Source organism: Chelon labrosus (genome assembly GCF_963514085.1).
Source record: "Chelon labrosus genome assembly, chromosome: 16".
In the NCBI taxonomy this organism is placed as follows: domain Eukaryota; kingdom Metazoa; phylum Chordata; class Actinopteri; order Mugiliformes; family Mugilidae; genus Chelon; species Chelon labrosus.
In genome coordinates this window covers 713,470-734,738 of record NC_140349.1, presented here as the reverse complement: position 1 = coordinate 734,738, position 21,269 = coordinate 713,470, and the positions used below count along the sequence as shown (strand labels likewise).

The 21,269-nt window shown below is 42.2% G+C and overlaps 1 protein-coding gene across 1 annotated transcript; it reads left to right on the top strand.

The window, feature by feature from the left end:
- The first annotated feature begins 10,043 nt into the window (after positions 1-10,043).
- On the top strand, positions 10,044-20,406 carry LOC311501716 (uncharacterized protein). The gene is made up of 21 exons (XM_084563691.1): positions 10,044-10,125; positions 10,839-10,897; positions 11,054-11,071; positions 11,324-11,356; positions 11,448-11,483; positions 14,041-14,070; positions 14,239-14,274; positions 14,397-14,432; positions 14,523-14,558; positions 14,662-14,697; positions 14,792-14,863; positions 14,937-14,969; positions 15,570-15,605; positions 15,689-15,721; positions 16,506-16,541; positions 16,625-16,657; positions 16,920-16,952; positions 17,423-18,049; positions 18,159-18,215; positions 18,347-18,396; positions 20,143-20,406. The coding sequence occupies exons 1-20, from the start codon at positions 10,115-10,117 to the stop codon at positions 18,355-18,357; spliced, it is 1,302 nt and encodes a 433-aa protein (XP_084419817.1). The 5' UTR covers positions 10,044-10,114; the 3' UTR covers positions 18,358-18,396; positions 20,143-20,406.
- The last annotated feature ends 863 nt before the right edge of the window (positions 20,407-21,269 follow it).

The window sequence follows — 21,269 nt, the reverse complement described above, 5'->3', positions numbered from 1 at the left end:
TCCATTAAACCAGAAGAAGAAGACGTTGTGATGCTACAGGGACGTGGTTCTGGTTTACGTCAGACCTAAATTAAATAACTAAAGATCATTCTTGGCTGAAGCCTGGTACTGATCAGGTCATCACTAATCCTGACGTTCCTAATGTTCTTTCACAGTCAGTTATTTCAGCCCCGGGTTCAGAGGACGGTCCTACAGTGGTCCTGTGAGACGTCCTGGGACAGACAGAGGACGGGGGGACAGACGGGACTGATTAATGGATGGCGGCTCTATAAACATGTAAATCTGACCTTACCGTGTTTCAAAGCCACAGCGTCGTCTCAATGAAGCAGAGTTCCTTCAGCCGTTCACTCTGCTCTCCGCTTTCACACAAAGACGTCCTCACACAGAAGAGGCTTTGATACTCAAATACCACGCAACCCAAGCCGACTCACCCCCTCACCCCCTCACCCCCTCCTCACCCGACCCTCAACACGCATATATAGTGATAATGGAGGGATGAGGGCGAGGGGGGGCGGGGGGGGGTCTCCAGGGATAGAAGCCATTTACCTGCTTTTCTATTACAACCTTTGGGTCTGTTCCACTCACCAAGAAATAAATCTGTTTATTAGTTTATTATGTGGAAGATGGATTCTGTCCTGGTCAGTGATCATAGACCTGAGGATGAATCCAACGTTCCCCACAGAGAAGCTTCAGAACCTCTGAACATGAGGCCGGCCCAGACACTGCCTGGTCCTAAACCCTGAGGGCAGCTCGTTTTGTTGTGGTTGGGTAAAGATGGACGGGGCCCTGCTGTGTGATCTCATAAAACTGCTTGTGTCTTAATGACGGTCTAGAAAGAAACCAGCTCAGACCAGTTCTGGATCTGGCCCGGTCTGTCTGCTGGGTCCTGGTCCCGGACTGTCAGCCGGGCTCGGTCTCTCCCGGTCCCAGTCTGTCAGCTGGGTCCCGGTCTGTCTGCCAGGTCCCAGTCTGTCTGCCGGGTCTTGGTCTGTCTGCCGGGTGCCGGTCTGTCAGCTGGGTCCTGGTCTGTCTGCCGGGTCCTGGTCCCAGACTGTCAGCCGGGCTCGGTCTCTCCTGGTCCCGGTCTGTCTGCCAGGTCCCAGTCTGTCTGCCGGGTCCCAGTCTGTATGCCGGGTCCTGGTCTGTCAGCTGGGTCCTGGTCTGTCTGCCGGGTCCCAGTCCCAGTCTGTCAGCCAGGTCCCGGTCTGTATGCCAGGTCCTGGTCTGTCAGCTGGGTCCCGGTCCGGGCTGGATCAGGTTCTGGGTGAGGCGTTGTTGTTCTGCTCTGATTGTTCGTCGGCCTCTATCGGAGGATCTGGTTCTGGTGAAACCCAACCCGCCGCTAAAGTCCAGACTGAGGGTGTTTTTTTTTGTAGGGGGATTCCCTGACCTGTGAGGACGCCAGGACTTTCCAGGACAGAGTCTTTTGTCCTTTGAGAGTTTCCCTAAGAGTTTCTACGTCTGTGTCTGTAAGGAAACATCTAATCCTTGTCAGTGACTCACAGGAGTCTCCTCCAGACTGAATCAGGAATGTGTTTCAGAAGATTAGACGTTAATAAAGGTTTCTGATTTGAATCGTCCGGTCTGCAGCCAGCCCTCTGGTCCAGGCTGGTTTCATGGTCACGGTCCTCGCACATACAGAAAAACGAAGGCGTGTGTGAGTCTTCTTCACCTCCTCTGACGAACGTTACCACGGAAACCTGAAACTCACGCACACGCCAGCAAACACGCACTGGTCCGTCCTCTGTCCTGGTGACATTTAGGCCGATATATAAACCTGCATCGGACGCTCAGCGCCACAACTGGGCTGCACGGAAAAACTGAGCTACCGTAACCGTCACCTGTCCTCCGTCCTGACTGCTCACCTGTCCTCCGTCCTGACTGCTCACCTGTCCTCCGTCCTGACTGCTCACCTGTCCTCCGTCCTGACTGCTCACCTGTCCTCCGTCCTGTCTCACCTATCAGGGACCTGTCTGACCTCATCATGCTCACCAAGTATGTTCCTCCTCTGAGCATTGTGCTTTTGATTGTACTTTACTTTACTTTTATTTCATTGTGATTTCATTTCATCTTTAACATTCAATCATTTTACTTTTCTTGTGAACATTTTCTATCTTTATTATAGATTTATGTAAATCACCAGAAACAACTTCAGTGTGTTAAACTGATATATTCATCATATCTATATGTTTACTCATTGTCAGTATAAATTGTGTTTTCTAGCTTTAAATTGAACAAATGGAAACTGAAGTGATTGACGTCTCTGTTCTTAAATAATCTGCTTCTTGTTTGATCTGGATCTAAATATTTTTATTTGTTTTGCTCCTGATTAAGAGTCTGATCAGATTGAACTGGTTTACAGATGAAATATGTTTAAATCAGGTTTGAATGAGCCAATCACAGAGCTCCTGAACTCTGACCCAGACCAGCTGGATGAATTACAAGCTGTAAAAACTACACAGAAGACATTAGCTGCAAGCTTTCAGTCACAGTATCTGCAGCTCCTAATATGTTGCTGTGTTTTAGTCAGAGTTGTGGACTGAGACTGAGACCAGGAACAAAACAACAGATGTATCTGAACGTTTTCATAATTGTCTCGTTCTTTTTATTAGTGAAACACTTCAACCTGTTTCTAGCTCGTTGTGTTAGAGTGTGTGGAACCTGCTCTGATAAAAAACTGTGTCTGTGCTGCAGGAACGTGGTTCTTCTGTTCTCGTTGCTGGTCCTGATGGTGGAGGGAGACCTGGACTCCAACGGTGAGACGTTGTCTCAGTCATTTCACTTCTGATGGACGTCCTTGTCCTCGTGACTCTAACCGTGACTCTTTTGTGTTCACAGACACTGGAATACAAGCCATGTCCACAGGTAAGTCACCTGTCTGTCTCTCATCACTGACACCTCTAACCTGTCTCTAACCTGTCTCTAACCCGTCTCTAACCCGTCTCCCGTCTCTGTCAGATAAAGACTCGACGTCCGATGAAGCTCCCACAGGTGAGTCAAAGCGTCTTCTCTGAAGGTGAAGCTCCTGATCTCAGACTGTGAAGAGATTCTCTGACTGAAGTGTTGTTGTTTCAGAGAGTATGAACGCCGTGTCTCCTGATCAGCCTGGTAAGACGTCTCAACCTTTACCTTCCAGTGTTAGAGCAGCTACATGAATCTGAAGCAGTGAAGGTCAAACGTTAATGAGAATAAAGCAGCTCTACCACAAGGTGGAGCCGTGACACCATGAGAACAGCTCATGTGTTCATCTGAACCAGTGATGAACGTGTTGATGAACGTGTTGATGAATGTGAAGCCGGGATGAACCAGACGCTCACTGTGACGACTGGAAGAAATCAATCACAACTACAAGATGATGATACTATATACTATACACTATACATAGTATACTATGTATAGTGTATAGTTTACTATATACTATATACTATACATAGTATACTATGTATAGTATATATATCAAGAAGAAATTAACATCTGATGAGAATCAACCAATAAAATATTATAACTTAATAACCTGTAGATTAATATAAATGTGTCTAACAACAGTAAAGCTTCTTCTGATCATCTCTATCATTCATTCATTCATTCATTCATCTCTGGAACATTCACATCTTTTCATTCATGTCTTATCTTCATGTGCTGATGTCGACTGATTTCAGATGAGTTCCAGTTTTATGGAGGAGGAGCAGCAGGTAGGAACACAGTAACGTCCACCTGTCCACACGTTCATATAAATCATGTTGTCACATTAATGTCATGAGAAGAGGTGAATACATCCATTCACCCGTTCATGTCTTTCTTTCAGACACCAGCAGCTCTAGCTCAGAGACAGCAGACGGTGACTTCTCTCTGTTATACACTCACCTATTATTCACTCTTCCATCCATCTCTCCTTCATTCATTCATTCATTCATCATCTCATTCTTCTACTCACCTTTTAACGTAAACTCTTTTTTTGTTTCAGCCCCAACAGCCAATCATGTGACAGCACCTGGTACGTCCTGTGTTTCATAAACATGACGATTAAATCTGTGTCTCATTCATTCATTCATTCATTCATTCGTTCATTCATTGGTTAATTCATTCATTCATTTATATATTCATTGATTCGTTCATTGGATGATTGATTAATTAATGGTTAATTCATTCATTCATTCATCCATGTGTTCATTCTTTAATTCATTCTTTAATTCATTCATTGGTTTCTTTATTCATTCATTCGTTTATTGACTGATTGATTGATTCATTCATTGGTTCATTAATTCGTTCATTCATTCATTGATTGGGTGGTTGGTTGATTGTTTGGCTCATTCATTAATTCATTCATTCATTTCAGAACCTGTTGTGGCTGCTGCTAACAGCGTGGAGGAAGAAGATGGTGAGGCAACATGTTTCATTTATTGACTTTTATCAAACTGAAATAAAGTTGATTTATTTGACAGATTCAGACTCAGAGGGAGCTCGTCACCTCGGTCTTTAAAACCTAGTTGAACTGCTCATTTTTCTCAATTATTCTTATTTTTCTACTTTTCTTACACACAGTCCTGAAGGACTTGATGTTTACATGATCATTTCTGTTCCTGGCATTCATTTAAAATCAAATCTATATTTATTACACTGTGTAGATACATTATTATATATATCATTCCCCTCCCAGACATCAATCATAATAATAATAATAATAATAATAATAATACATTTCATTTGTGGGAGAAAACTCAAGGTCACCTAAAACTTTATAAGAATGAAACAAACAATGAAACAAAACTAAAAGTGTATAGTAATGAGACAACGGGTTAAATGGAGTCAGTGGTTTTAAAGGATGAGCTCTGAGTCTGAAGCTTTGGGTTCAGTTGGAGCAGCGATTGCCAAGGAGGATCTGGTCTTTGTTTCCTCCTTCAGACCGAGGAGCTTGAGGGTCCTGAACAGTTTCTTGGCTGTTCCTGGCTCTGGACACAGATCTCAGATGTTCTTCTTCAGTCACTGGGACAACCGTTGCCTCCACCTTCCACCTTCTGTTGAAGACGTTTTTGAGTCCTTGTTTTTTAGGTTCTTTCTTCACCTTGTTTCAAATGTTTGTTCCTGCAGACGATGAGAACACCGACTCTGATGAAGGAGGGAAGAAAAAGTTTGCATCTCGCTCAGCCAAACCTCAGAGCCCCGCCCATACTCACCTGAGCCAGGTACACGACGTCCAGCGTCCCGGCCTCTCGCTGCCGCCAGTCGTCCCTCAACCCAAAGCTCTCGCGAGGAGACGGACGTCCAAGAGACGAGCCAGGACCAACCGCCGCCAGATATAAGACATCACCCAACGCTGAGCCTGAAACCTGTACTCTGTCACAACACACATGTACTGTATGAACACTTCACCTTCAAACATACCGAGCCATTTGATTGGTCGACCAGGCGACCAGGAAGCGGAGGTCGTAGTCCGGCCAACCTCATTAGCACAGTTTGGACGCTGCTTCATGCGTCTCAGAGGTCACGTTACTCACAGCTGTGAAACACCAACACATTTACTGCTGTGGATGAAACGTAGAACAGGTTGATCAGGTGTTAATGGACGACAGACGTGATGACGGTAGAACTGAGCGCGCTCAGTCAGTCTGATGGTTGTATCCCTCGTTCAGAAGTTTGTGACAGAAACGCTTCAGTAACACCATGTTCACTGCTTCTGTTTGTTCCTTTGTCCTATTTTAATAAAGTTAAACTGAACTCCACCTGACCTCTGACCTCTGACCTCTGACCTCAGCTCTTCCTTTACAGATTTAATCAGCTGGTTTCACATTTAGACCTGTTCAGACATAAAAACACTGACGGTGAAAACGTTTTTATTGAGCCGTCGACTGTTTATTATAGACCATGTCTGTATGACGTCCATGATGGACGGCTGGAGACACTGAGGACATCATTATTCGTTATATTGTGTTTGACATCCAGGTGTGACTTACTTCAGGTGTTCAGACACATGGTAGTCAACCCTGAACACGCAGCGCCCCCCAGAGGCCAGAAGACTCATGATCAGGGATCAGAAAGTGACTGTGTGTGTGTGTGTGTGTGTGTGTGTGTGTGTGTGTGTGTGTGTGTGTGTGTGTGTGTGTTTAAACATGGTTGTCTGGTTGAAGTCTGTTGCTGCAGAAACTAAACAACAACAACAAAACCTTGAGAGAAACAGAGGCCGACTCTCTCCACATGCTTTCAGAGAGTCACGGTGGAGGTAGCAACCGACGGACGCTTTCTGTCCCACGTCCAAGCGCTGGTGTCTTAGGGTTACTGATGGGTGTTGTGTCGCTGCAGAGCAAAGGTCTGACCGATCAAACCTATCAGCTGATCCTGCTGCTGCCATCACTGAGTCCATCATCACTACGTGTCCAGGCCGTCACATGACCGGACAGACGCCAGAAACCACGATGCAAAAGGAAACACCTGAGCTGATCACAGGTGTATTAATATGCACCTCTGACATCATCTGGATGACCTTTACTAACCTCTCATTCTCCTTCAACAGCTTCACGCTGTTAATAAAGTTATCTGAACACACAAAGTTAAACTGTGTCCCTGCGGCTTTTGTCCATCTGATTTATCAAAGTGAGCTGAAACACTGAGTTAATTAGAGGCTGTTAGCATGCCAACACACTCACACATCCACACACCGACAGATTTATTTCTGCCTTTTTCCCGGAGTGTTTTCTGTCCTCAGACAACCTCTCCGCTGATTCTGGTAAATCTGACTTTCAGTTTCAGATTTTTATTTTCAGACACGATCCATACGAGGGCCTGCCCCTCTGGAACGTCTGACAGCATTTACACCCATGACAGCAGCTGATCAGGAAGCAGAGCGGCCGACGGGTTCATTTGTGTCCGACAAAGGAACAAAACAGAAGAAGGAAACATTTTGTTCAGTAGAATGACGGGATTTCCCAGCAGCTGTCGCGTACAAGGAAACACTGCTGACAACACAACACACCAGTCTACTGTGAAGCTTCATCAAGAGATCTGAAACAAACGTCTGATTCACTCAAAGTCAGAACGAGAAGCTGTCACACTCAGCGATATCAGTGGTTCATATTTATCCTCCATGGAGGACATTTGTTAACCTGAATACCTCCCACCTGCTGCATACTACTGAATTAACTCCATCAGACCATGATGGCGGCGCGAGCTCACTTCGAGGCCCAGTGTCTCACCAGTTCTTGCAGTTCTGCAGTATTATTCCTGCTCATCTCGGGGCTGTTTGGTCAAAACAGCTGTGCCTCAACAGCTGTTTATGAGCTTTTGGACATTTCAGCTTCTCGGACACTTTGCTGTAAAAACAACCTGTACCATGCTACTTATATGCCACACTATTTATGCCACGTGCTCTTACTGCCTGTTGCTCTTCTGCTTAGATGCTAAACTACATTTCGTTGCGCTGTACCTGTACATGTGTAATGACAATAAAGTTGAATCTAATCTAATCTAATCTAATCTAATCTAATCTTTAGGGTTTTTCAGTGATACCACATGTGAAGGGGTGGAGCTTTGGTACTTTTCTGTTTCTCATCAAGAAAAATGTCGTCCATCAGTTATATGATAACTTCTTTTCAGTATTCTGATTACCTTATAAAGATTGGGGGAATCAAAAAATGAATAAATAAAAAATTGTGATTGGGCAATATATTTTTTTTCCGGGTAGTCAGGAGGATAAAATAAAAAACAGCTGCAAAAACCGTTTGAATTTCACTAGTGTTGAATGAAGAGTTTTCTATTATTTTACATAAAATGATTCTTAATTTTTGTTTCTCACTGTTAATGATCATTTAGAGCAGCGGTGTCCAGACTCTTTTCACTGAGGGTCACCACATACAGGAAGGTCTGGGCCACTCAGGTCAGATACATCAGCGAATACATGGAGGTAAATGATGCTTGATGTCTGCAGCTCGTTCACAAACAGCAGTGATGTCGTGTTACTGAGGATAAAACCAGCCGTAGAGCTCCAGGCTAGCTGAGATTAGCTCAGCTAGCCTGAGATTAGCTCAGCTAGCCTGGTAGATTCTACTCTTTCATCACAGTTTCATTTCATGTCAAACAGAAACACTTTCCCTCGTTTCCTGGGAACAAATCTTCATTTTTCTACCATGTCTAAACTCTTTCACTATCTTGTGTTTCTTTGGTTCTTCTTTGATGAATCTTGTTTTGTGGAACATCTCCAGCGTTTAAGACGCCAGCGCCACCTACTGTTAAAGCTCAATAAGACAGTACAGTCAGGTGGCAGTCCCACGTGTGGACCATGTTTCATTAGAATTTGTTGCGGGCTGATTATAAATGGACCAGGGGCCGTAGTCTGGACAGGACCTGGTTTAGAGACTCATCCAGGTGGTTTCTGAAAACCAGGAGGACACGCTGAAGCTTTGAACGGAGCAGCTGAAATGATGCTGTGGCTCTTTGATTGGACAGAGCTCTGGTTTCCATGGAGACTGACCGACTGCTGAAGTCACCGGTGACTGGAGATAAATAACCGGACAGACACGAGGTCTAGTTGCTAACTTTCCAAGCAACAGGAGCAACGAGGCGAGCCAGCGCTGAGGCGCTACAACTGCAACTAGAACAACGGAACAACAGGTTCTGGAAGAAGCTGCAGTGGACATCAGAACCTCAGAACCTCAGAACCTCACCCTCTAGCCAAGTCACCAGGGAACACTGAGGAACCCTGTTCTCCTGTGCTGTGTCTATCCATGGACAGTTTGTCCCTAAACGTCTCCCTGTGAGGACACAGCTGGACTCTGGTAGCTCTGCAGCTACTTGCTGCTACTGTGTATAATTAGTCAGTATACATATTTAATAACTTAGATCTTATCTGACAAATTACGTATCCTCTGATATTTATTGCAGTATTTATACATATACTCATGTACTGCATTCATTTACTGACAGATTTATTGTACACATGATTTATCATCACATATCTACAGATCCATTATTATTATGTTCATTATTTATTTTTATCTATTTTAATTTTTATTACCCATACTACCTTTACAGTAACATATAAATATATAATCCCTGTACTTCCTGTTTACATTTAGTCACTCTACTCTTGTTCACATCCTCCAGTTTGGAAACTTAAAACATTTATTGCGTAGTTTTTTTGGTATATTCATTGTATTGTTCTATTTTTTTGTTTTTTGCATGTCATGCTCCTCACTTGTGCCTTAAGTTGCCCCCCAGGAGACAAATAAGGTTTTCTGAGCCAGAATACATATTCCGTGGCATATTTGTATGTACGCCTTCACACCTTCACATGATGGACATGTGAAGGTGTGACAATCTGCAGACCAGGTTATTTTAGGAACATTCTCCTTCTGCTAATCTCTTTAGTCTTCTCGAAGTTATCGTCCGACCTGTTCTGCTTCATACCTGTAACTGTGCAACACACGCACACACACACACACACACACACACAGTGTCTTCCTGTGTCATGTTTCCTGCTGTGGCCGATGGAACAAAATCTGAATCTTGTCAATTTACTGATTATTAATACTATTATTGTACTGTTGGCTACTGTTAACAGTATATTATTAACATCATTACTACTGAACAGTGGGTTCATATTGTCAGTAGCTGACCTCAGATCTGTTTTGTGGTGATGAATTAAATAAATTAAATCAGAGTCGTTAGAAACTAAACTAATGACTGTGTCTGGGTAAATCCGTTCCTTATTACATGTTGTGATATAATTCAACATAAACTTAAAGACCTCAGTAGTGTTAGAGGTTAGCGATGGAATGAACAGTAAGATACTGACTGTGCTCTGGTTCGTTCTCTGACGTCAGTTAAGTGAAACGAGAGGAGTTCAAGTTTAGCTGCAGAGAATCAGAAGTGGATTAAGAAACCTGATTAATAGGAAACACTGTTCTGAATCTGGTTTGGTTCTCAGCCTAGAACGGTTCAGACTGACTCATTATTTAAACAGGATTATTCAGGGTGATCAGTGGAGGGAGGGAGGGAAGGAGGAGGAGGAAGAGAGTGGAGTATAAAAAGCTGCTGCTCAGTTTCAGCTGAGTTCAGAAAGTCAAACACTGAAGTATCCTCTCGTTACAATCAGTTTGTCGTAAACCAGCGAAATAAAAACAACATGCTGCAGCGGTGAGTTCCTTCTTCACTTTATTCACTCTGTTCATTTAACTCAAAGGTTTTTATTCCAAGTTGCACAAAACAAAGCATTAGTTGATAGAAGGCATTTATTAAACTCTGACTGACTGTTTGTTGATGTGGAGAGTTTTTCCTTTAAAAGGAAATATTTGATGTTTTCATCCCGTGTAAGAAACAAACATGTCACAGTTTACGATGTTCAGGCACATTTATTCACCACTGAACTGATTTAAGCTCCAGTACTGGTTCTTTGGTTCTTTGTTGACGTTGACTCCAGTACTCATCAGTGTTCAGGTTTTATTTGTCGCTGTCTGCTCTGAATAAATCCTGCTCAAAGCCTGAAGTGATTGTCGTTGGGAACTCCCTCGCTGCACTTTAAAGACCAGGATCTGTTTTCTCTCTATACGTTGGAAAAGAAGAGACGCTTTGTGTTTTTGTCTGAGGAGGAAACACAAAGAAACTCATTTAACCCTTCAGGTTGACGACTGGTTCAGCTCCTCATTCATTACTTCACATTCTTCAGATCAGGTTTTGGGGATATTTCTCATTACTTTTGTGGTTTTGATGTTTTGTGGTTAAAACCTCACAGAGTGAAACAGACACGAGCTGAAACAAGGAAACTGGACGTATTTGAAGTATTTTGGACGTAACGTGATCTAGATGACTGAGAACAAGTCGGTTCACTTTTCAAACGTTGTGTCTTACAGGTGTGTTGTGCTGCTGCTCGTTTCTCTGGCAGTTGTTTCACTTGCAGCTCCCGTCCAAAGTAAGACATAACGTAATTTCTTCTTATTATTAATATTAATCAATAACATTATTATTATGGTCTTTATATATTCTAAAATGCTCAGTGTTGATTTCTTTGAGTTGGCAGTGATCAATAATCCGTTCAATCACTTTGTCTGTTCCTGTTGTTTTCCAGAAAGAAGTGCCGATGACGGTTCGTATCACTGTTTAACTTCTGTTTTGACCTTTGATCTTTGAAGCAGCCAATCAGAGCATCACTGCAGGGACGTTACTTGAGGTTAAATCTCAGCCAGCGCCCCCTGCAGGCTGCAGTGGTCTTGACAGTCTGAAAGAACCAAGATTCATTTATTTATTAGTTAATAAACATGTTGATTAATTAACAAATCTATAAATTCATTCATTCATTAATACATTAGACTGATTAACATCTATCTGTCTGTTTCAGAGAGAAGAGCAGCGCTGCTAGCACACTTGAACGGTAACATGTACACACAAAGAGGTCGTTGTTGTGTATACAGTTGTTGTTGTTGTTGTTGTTGTTTATACAGCTGTTGTTGTTGTTGTTTTAGGAGCCAGTGCAGATAAACATGTGACAGCAAAACCTGGTAACGACACATTAATAAACCGAACACATGAATGAACTGAACACATTAAACACAGTAATGAACTGAACACATTAAATACGTTAATGAACTGAACACATTAATGAACTGAGCACATTAAACACATTAATGAAATGAAAACATTAATGAACTGAACACATTAATGAACTGAACACATTAAACACATTAATGAAATGAACACATTAATGAACTGAACACATTAAACATGTTAATGAACTGAACACATTGATGAACTGAGCACATTAAACACGTTAATGAAATGAACACATTAATGAACTGAGCACATTAAGCACGTTAATGAAATGAACACATTAATGAACTGAGCACATTAAACACGTTAATGAACTGAACACATTGATGAACTGAGCACATTAAACACGTTAATGAAATGAACACATTAATGAACTGAACACATTAAACATGTTAATAAAATGAACACATTAATGAACTGAACACATTAATGAACTGAGCACATTAAACACGTTAATGAAATGAAAACATTAATAAACTGAGCACATTAATGAACTCAACACATTAAACATGTTAATGAAATGAAAACATTAATGAACTGAGCACATTAATGAACTAAACACATTAAACTTGTTAATGAAATGAACACATTAAACACATCTATCACATTAAACACAGGGAACACATTAAACACATTAAACATATTTAACACATCAAAAACATTAAGCAGATTACCATATTTAAGACATTAAACACATTAAGCTAATTAAATACATTACCATATTAAACATGTTAAGCTAATTAAATACATTACCATATTAAACATGTTAAGCTAATTAAATACATTGTCATATTTAATACATTATCATATTAAACACATTAAGCACATTATCATATTAAACACATTAAACATATTATCATATTAAACACATTATGAAATACGTTACCATATCTAACACATTACCATATTGAATGCATTACCATATTTAACCCATTAAAAACATTAAACATATTGAACACATTCAAAACATTAAGCAGATGACCATATATAAGGCATTACACACATTAAACACATTAAGCTAATTAAATACATTACCATATTAAACACATTAAACTAATTAAACACATTTAACACATTGCCATATGTAATACATTACCATATTTGACACATTACCCTATTAAACACATTAAACACATTACCATATTAAAGACATTGAACACATTACCATATTTAATACATTATCATACTACACACAATAAAGACATTGCCATATTTGATACATTATCATACTAAACACATTAAAGACATCACCATATTAAAGACAGTAAACACATTACCATATCTGATGCATTATCATACTAAACACATTAAACACATTACCATATTTGATACATTATCATACTAAACACATTAAAGACATCACCATATTAAAGACATTAAACACATTACCATATTTGATACGTTATCATACTAAACACATTAAACAATTACCATATTTGATACATTAGCATACTAAACACATTGAAGACATCACCATATTAAAGACATTAAACACATTACCATATTTGATACATCATTATACTAAACACATTAAAGACATCACCATATTAAAGACATCAAACCCATTACCATATTTGATACATTATCATACTAAACACATTAAATACATTACCATATTTGATACATTATCATACTAAACACATTAAATACATTACCATGTTAAAGACATTAAACACATTACCATATTTGATACATTATTATAGTAAACACATTAAAGACATCACCATATTAAAGACATTAAACATATTACCATATTTGATACATTATCATACTAAGCACATTAACGGCATTACCATATTTAATACATTAAACACATTAAATACATTACCATATTTAACACATTAAGTAGATTACCATATTAAACACATTTACCTAATTAAATACATTACCATATTTAATACATTATCATATTAAACACAGTGAATACATTACCATATTAAACACATTTAAGTAATTAAACACATTACAAACATTAAACAATATCATATTTAACACATTAAAACATTGAACACATTAAACTAAACACATTAAACACATTAAATACATTAATTAAATACATTAAACACCGCACCCTATTCAACACATTAAACACATTAAAAACATTGTCATATTAAACACATAAAACACATTAAACATATTGAATACATTATCATATTTAACATATTTAACACAATGAACGTATTACTTTGTTAAACACAGTAAACATACTTAAACACATTGACCATATTAAACCTATTGAAGATATTAAACATATAAAACATGTTAAACACATTAAACATATTAAACACATTAAACACATTGATTATATTAAACATATTTAACATATTACACACATTAATATATTAAATACATTACCATATTTAACACATTGAACACATTAAACACATTTACCATATTTAACACATAAAAAACATTACCATATTTTGCACATTAAACATATTGAACACATTAAACACATCGAGCAGTACGTCCACACTCATACATGATTTTTTTTTTTTATCTCCACAGACGTTCCTGAAAGCAGAGGACAAACCACACGTAATTTCTCCACCTGTTTATCTAACTCTATCTGTTTACTTGTCTGTATGTTTACCTGTCTATCCAACCGGATGTCTATTCATGTGAATGTTTACCTGTTTGTCTATTTATGTCTGTTTACCTGTCTGTTAGTTCTGTCTGTTTACCTGTCTGTGTTTCATTTTCCAGCTCCCTCAGACTCAGATGAGGTGACAGACTCACCGGGTATGTACTTGTCTGTCTGTCTGTTTGTCTGTCTGTCTGTCTTCTTTACCTGTCTCTCCACTTGTTTATATACCTGTCTGTCTGTTTACCTGTCTGTCTGCTTATCTCTCTGTGTTTCCCAGCTCCATCTGACTCTTCTGAGGTGATTGACTCAACAGGTGTGTACCTGTCTGTCTATGTCCCAGTCTGTATGTTTACCTGTCTGTTTACCTGTCTGTCTGTTTACCTGTCTGTGTTTTGCTTTCCAGCTCCCTCAGATTCAGATGAAGCGACTGATTCACCAGGTGTGTACCTGTCTGTCTGTTTGTTTACCTCTTTGTCGACCTGCCTGTCTACCTGCGTGTTTACCTGTCTGTTTACCTGTCTGTCTGCTCACCTGTTTTCCAGCTCCCTCAGACTCAGATGAGGTGACCGATTCACCAGGTGCGTCTGAATCCATTCATTCAGGTATTTTGGTGGTTGTGTGTTGTACATGGGTTGAATTGTAAATTATGTTTCTTTTCTGGTTCATAATCAGACGCTGATAATGGAGGTGAGACCCCCCCAAACACACCTTCCATGGACTCAGATGAGGCGAGTGAATCAGCAGGTCAGTGAATGAACTTTAAACCAGATCACAGTCATGACACCTGAGGTCATTAACAAGTTAATTTGATTCACAGATGAAAGTCAAGGGTCCCCCGAACAAACTGAAGGTAACCTGTCTGTATGTCTGTTTGTTAGTTTACCTGTCCGTCTACCTGGCTGTTTACTTGTCTGTTTACCTGTCTACCTGTCAACCTGTTTACCTGTCTGTTTACCTGTTTACCTGTCTACCTGTTTACCTGTCTGTTTACCTGTTAACCTGTTTACCTGTCTGTCTGTCTACCTGGCTGTTTACTTGTCTGTTTACCTGTCTGTCTGTCAACCTGTTTACCTGTCTGTTTACCTGTCTACCTGTCAACCTGTTTACCTGTCTGTTTACCTGTCAACCTGTTTACCTGTCTGTTTACATGTCAACCTGTCTACCTGTCTGTCTACCTGGCTGTTTACTTGTCTGTTTACCTGTCTGTCTGTCAACCTGTTTACCTGTCTGTTTACCTGTCTACCTGTCAACCTGTTTACCTGTCTGTTTACCTGTCAACCTGTTTACCTGTCTGTTTACATGTCAACCTGTCTACCTGTCTGTCTACCTGGCTGTTTACCTGTCTGTTTACCTGTCTACCTGTCAACCTGTTTACCTGTCTGTTTACCTGTCAACCTGTTTACCTGTCTGTTTACCTGTCTGTCTGTCTGTCTGTCTGTCTGCGTTCCAGATCCATCAGACTCAGATGAGGCGAGTGAATCAGCAGGTCAGTGAATGAACTTTAAACCAGGTCACAGTCATGACACACGACACATGAGGTCATTAACAACAAGTTCATTTGATTCACAGATGAAAGTAAAGGGTCCCCCGAACAAACTGAAGGTAACCTGTCTGTCCACCTGGCTGTTAGTTTACCTGTCTGTCCACCTGGCTGTTAGTTTACCTGTCTGTCTACCTGGCTGTTAGTTTACCTGTCTGTCCACCTGTTTGTTAGTTCACCTGTCTGTCTACCTGGCTGTTAGTTTACCTGTCTGTCTACCTGGCTGTTAGTTTACCTTTCTGTCCACCTGTTTGTTAGTTCACCTGTCTGTATGCCTGGCTGTTAGTTTACCTGTCTGTCTACCTGGCTGTTAGTTTACCTTTCTGTCCACCTGTTTGTTAGTTCACCTGTCTGTCTACCTGGCTGTTAGTTTACCTTTCTGTCCACCTGTTTGTTAGTTCACCTGTCTGTCTACCTGGCTGTTAGTTTACCTGTCTGTCTACCTGGCTGTTAGTGTACCTGTCTGTCCACCTGTTTGTTAGTTTACCTGTCTGTCTACCTGGCTGTTAGTTTACCTGTCTGTCCACCTGGCTGTTTACCTGTCTGTTTACCTGTCTACCTGTCAACCTGTTTACCTGTCAACCTGTTTACCTGGCTGTCTACCTGTCTGTTTACCTGTCTACCTCTCAACCTGTTTACCTGTCTGTTTAACTGTCAACCTGTTTACCTGTCTGTTTACATGTCAACCTGTTTACCTGGCTGTCTACCGGTCTGTTTACCTGTCTACCTCTCAACCTGTTTACCTGTCTGTTTACCTGTTAACCTGTTTACCTGTCTGTTTACATGTCAACCTGTTTACCTGTCTGTTTACCTGTCTGTTTACCTGTCTGTCTGTCTGCGTTCCAGATCCATCAGACTCAGATGAGGCGAGTGAATCAGCAGGTCAGTGAATGAACTTTAAACCAGGTCACAGTCATGACACACGACACATGAGGTCATTAACAACAAGTTCATTTGATTCACAGATGAAAGTAAAGGGTCCCCCGAACAAACTGAAGGTAACCTGTCTGTCTACCTGTCTGTCTACCCGTCTGTGTACCTGTCTGTCTACCTGTCTGTCTACCCATCTGTGTACCTGTCTGTCTACCTGTCTGTCTACCTGTCTATCTACCTGTGTGTTTATCTGTGTTTATCAGATTTTTCTTGCGTCCACATAGTTTCTCTTCTTGTGTCGTTGAACACTGATTACTTCCTGATTTCATCAGACTGACAGAAAATATGAGAACGTGGAATGAGGAACTTTTCTGTGTTCTCTTTCAGCTCTTTCTCAGGAGTCTCAGGAGTCACCAGAAGGTCAGTGGGGGTGTCGTCTTATTTCACATTCTACCTGTTGTTACGTAACAACGAACACAACTGGATTCAGCTTTAACTCACTTTATTTAAAGAGGTTGAGACTTGGGCCACTCCTCATCAGCCACCAAAAAACTCATTTACTCACAGAGATTCAGATAAGTCAGAGCTAACACTGAAAGAAGTAGATTTAATACGTGAAAATGAGCACACACCTTCTCCATGGTTAAGTTATTAACACAGAATATAGTTCCTTCAAATACTGTGAGACAGATTTTTCTATTTGAAAACCTCTAAACCTCCTCAGGTCATGACGCTGGTTGGCCAGTGCAGACTGTTAGAACTCATTAAAGCAGAACCACAATGTTCTAAGTTCTATGTCATGTTCTAAAATGTAAAAACAGCAAATGAACGCATACAAAGACTGATTAGAGATTATTGATAACTATGTATGATGTACTATGTGTCCACAGACACTATGGACAGTGATGAGAGCGTGACCTCCGAAGAGGCTGAGACTGAAGCTGAGGCAACAGAAAGTCAACAGGACGAGGAAGACGTCGTTGAAGACGCCAGCGAAGACGTCACCGATGACGTCACCGAAGACGTCACCGAAGACAGCGTTGACGAGGAGAAGCCAGAGGAGGGAAACGAAGCAGAGAGTGAGGAGTCAGTGGAGGAGGAAGTGCAGCAGGAGGAGGGAGGTGAGAAAGACGTAACAGAGGCATCTGATGAGGATGAAGAAGAAGCAACTGATGGACTGGAGGAGGAGACCGTCGACAGCATGACTGAGGACAAGGAGGACAAGGAGGACGAGGAGGACGAGGAAACCACGAGTGAAGCCGACAGTGAGATGAATCAGTCCGACAGCAGTGATGTGGACAACAACAGTGAAGCTGAGTCTGAAGTCACAGAGGAGGAAGAGGAGGAGAAGGAGGGAGAGGAGGAGAAGGAGGAGAAGGAGGTGGAGGAGGAGGAGCAGACGGAGGATGAGAATGAGGAGCAGACGGAGGATGAGAAGGAGGAAGAGGTGGATGAGATGGACATGGAGGAGGAGGTGACTGAGGAAGACCCTGAGGAAGCGGAGGACTCCACTGAAGGTAAACCTGGTTCCATCAGTGGTAAGACAAAAACTGATCCACATCACATGGTGGGTTCACATGGTTCACATAAAACTCTCTCTGACCTTCCTGTTGTTTCCTGTTGCAGCGACGCCTTCCGACCAACCGGACCAGCCCGATGACTCCTTCCCCGCCACCACAGAGGGTAAACTTCAGCCACTCACTGTTTCAGCTTGTTCTCAGTTCAAGTGTCACGTTAATGTGATTAAAGAAAAGTTCTAAAAACTGGTTCAAAGTCTAAGGGACAAAAGTAAAATCTGTGTTCTCTCCTCATAGCCATGATTTAGATGATGGTCCTGGAAAGAGTGGACGCTACCCGACTCCAGGTATGATCACACCAATCCACCACCACTGATCCATCACCACTGATCCATCACCACTGGTCCACCACCACTGGTCCACCACCACTGATCCACCACCACCACCACCACTGACCCACCACCACTGATCCATCACCACTGATCCACCACCACCACCACCACTGACCCACCACCACTGACCCATCACCACTGATCCATCACCACTGATCCATCACCACTGGTCCACCACCACTGATCCACCACCACCACCACCACTGACCCACCACCACTGATCCATCACCACTGATCCACCACCACCACCACCACTGATCTATCACCACTGATCCACCACCACTGACCCACCACTACTGATCCATCACCACTGATCCACCACCACCGATCTACCACCACTGATCCACCACCACTGATCCACCACCACTGATCCATCACCACTGATCCACCACCACTGATCCATCACCACTGATCCACCACCACCACCACCACTGACCCACCACCACTGACCCATCACCACTGATCCATCACCACTGATCCATCACCACTGGTCCACCACCACTGATCCACCACCACCACCACCACTGACCCACCACCACTGATCCATCACCACTGATCCACCACCACCACCACCACTGATCTATCACCACTGATCCACCACCACTGACCCACCACTACTGATCCATCACCACTGATCCACCACCACCGATCTACCACCACTGATCCACCACCACTGATCCACCACCACTGATCCATCACCACTGATCCACCACCACCACCACCACTGATCTATCACCACTGATCCACCACCACCGATCTACCACCACTGATCCACCACCACTGATCCATCACCACTGATCCACCACCACCACCACCACTGATCCACCACCACTGATCCACCACCACTGATCCATCACCACTGATCCACCACCACCACCACCACTGATCTATCACCACTGATCCACCACCACCGATCTACCACCACTGATCCACCACCACTGATCCACCACCACCACTGATCCATCACCACTGATCCACCACCACTGATCTACCACCACTGATCCATCACCACTGATCCACCACCACCACCACCACTGATCCACCACCACTGATCCACCACCACTGATCCATCACCACTGATCCACCACCACCACCACCACTGATCTATCACCACTGATCCACCACCACCGATCTACCACCACTGATCCACCACCACTGATCCACCACCACCACTGATCCATCACCACTGATCTATCACCACTGATCCACCACCACTGATCCACCACCACCGATCTACCACCACTGATCCACCACCACTGATCCATCACCACTGATCTATCACCACTGATCCACCACCACCACTGATCCACCACGACTGATCCTCCACCACTGATCCACCACCACCACCACTGATCTATCACCACTGATCCACCACCACCGATCTACCACCACTGATCCACCACCACTGATCCACCACTGATCCATCACCACTGATCCACCACCACCACCACCACTGATCCACCACCACTGATCCACCACCACTGATCTATCACCACTGATCCACCACCACCGATCCACCACCACTGATCCACCACCACTGATCTATCACCACTGATCCACCACCACCACTGATCCACCACCACTGATCCTCCACCACTGATCCACCACCACTGATCCACCACCACTGATCAACCACTGATCCACCATGATTGTTGGTTTCATGTCATAATTACTATCATTGCTGTTGTTGTTTCCTGACAGAGCCAACCCCACGCTGGAATACAGTTGCCATGACAACTCCAAGCTAAACTCCAAGCTAAACTCCAAGCTAAACTTCAAGCTTCAACTTCCTGTTTTCCTGCTGGCCTGTTCCTGATTGGTTGTTTCTTTCCTTTAACTCTGCATAAATATTAAAGTAGCTGCTGATGCCAGATCTGCTCTGTGTGTCTGATTTCAGCCATTAACATGTTCCTACATCCAACCCCTGACTGGAGGTCAGCGACTAATAAAGACTGTCCAAAACTCCATGAATCTGTCTCATTGATCCGATCAAACCCATTGATCTGATTTATTGATCTGATCTGATCTGAGGTAAACGTTGAATTGAAGTGTTCGTGGTTTTGAAGAACGACTGTAGCGGGTTACACCGACCGTCTGACCTGAGGACGTCCTGCAGTAAGATTTCCTCATGTCCTCTTCATGTCCTCTTCATGTCCTCTTCATGTCCACCTCATGTCCTCCTCGTGTAATAATAATAATGTCCTTTATACTTAATACTAACTTGTTTTTTGGTAAAGGGAGGATCGTGAATCTTTAATCAAATAATTAAACTGAAATAACAATAAAGAAAGATTATTTCATCAAGACTAAATTAAACTCAAACTTCCTGAAGGAGACAATTGATTTAATGACTGAATGTTAACGAAACATTTAAAAACAATTTATTTTGATCACGTTATTGAGTTAATTACAGTAACATGAACACAACAACATTAAACCACTAATGAGTTTCAACAAAGCGTTTTACTGGAAGTCCCTGAGATCTGGCCACACCAGATTCTTGACATTTTCCAGTCAGTTGCTGCTCGTCCACATTTTTCTACATCGTGTTCAAAACCTTGTTCGTAGTCATGACAGCATTTCTACCGCTGTAGTTTATTTATTTATTTTATTTATGTATTTTAACCAGTTCATTCACATTCACATTTAGTTCTCTGTTGTTTCGTTATTTATTTATTTGACTTCATGTGCGGTACTTTATTTTTCTGCGTCATGCATCAGCGCATACAGAGGACAGTACCGTGGACATTTCAAGGCAGCGAGGCCAGATTCACCTTGAAGTGAATTACAGGTGTGTTGAGGGGGAGGAGTCAGGTTACCTGGTGCCA

Excerpts from the sequence above, each read along its gene's own strand:
- LOC311501716 (XM_084563691.1), top strand. Across the intron at positions 14,433-14,522 it reads TGAGGTGATTGACTCAACAG|CTCCCTCAGATTCAGATGAA; the intron begins GTGTGTACCTGT and ends TTTGCTTTCCAG. Across the intron at positions 14,559-14,661 it reads TGAAGCGACTGATTCACCAG|CTCCCTCAGACTCAGATGAG; the intron begins GTGTGTACCTGT and ends CCTGTTTTCCAG.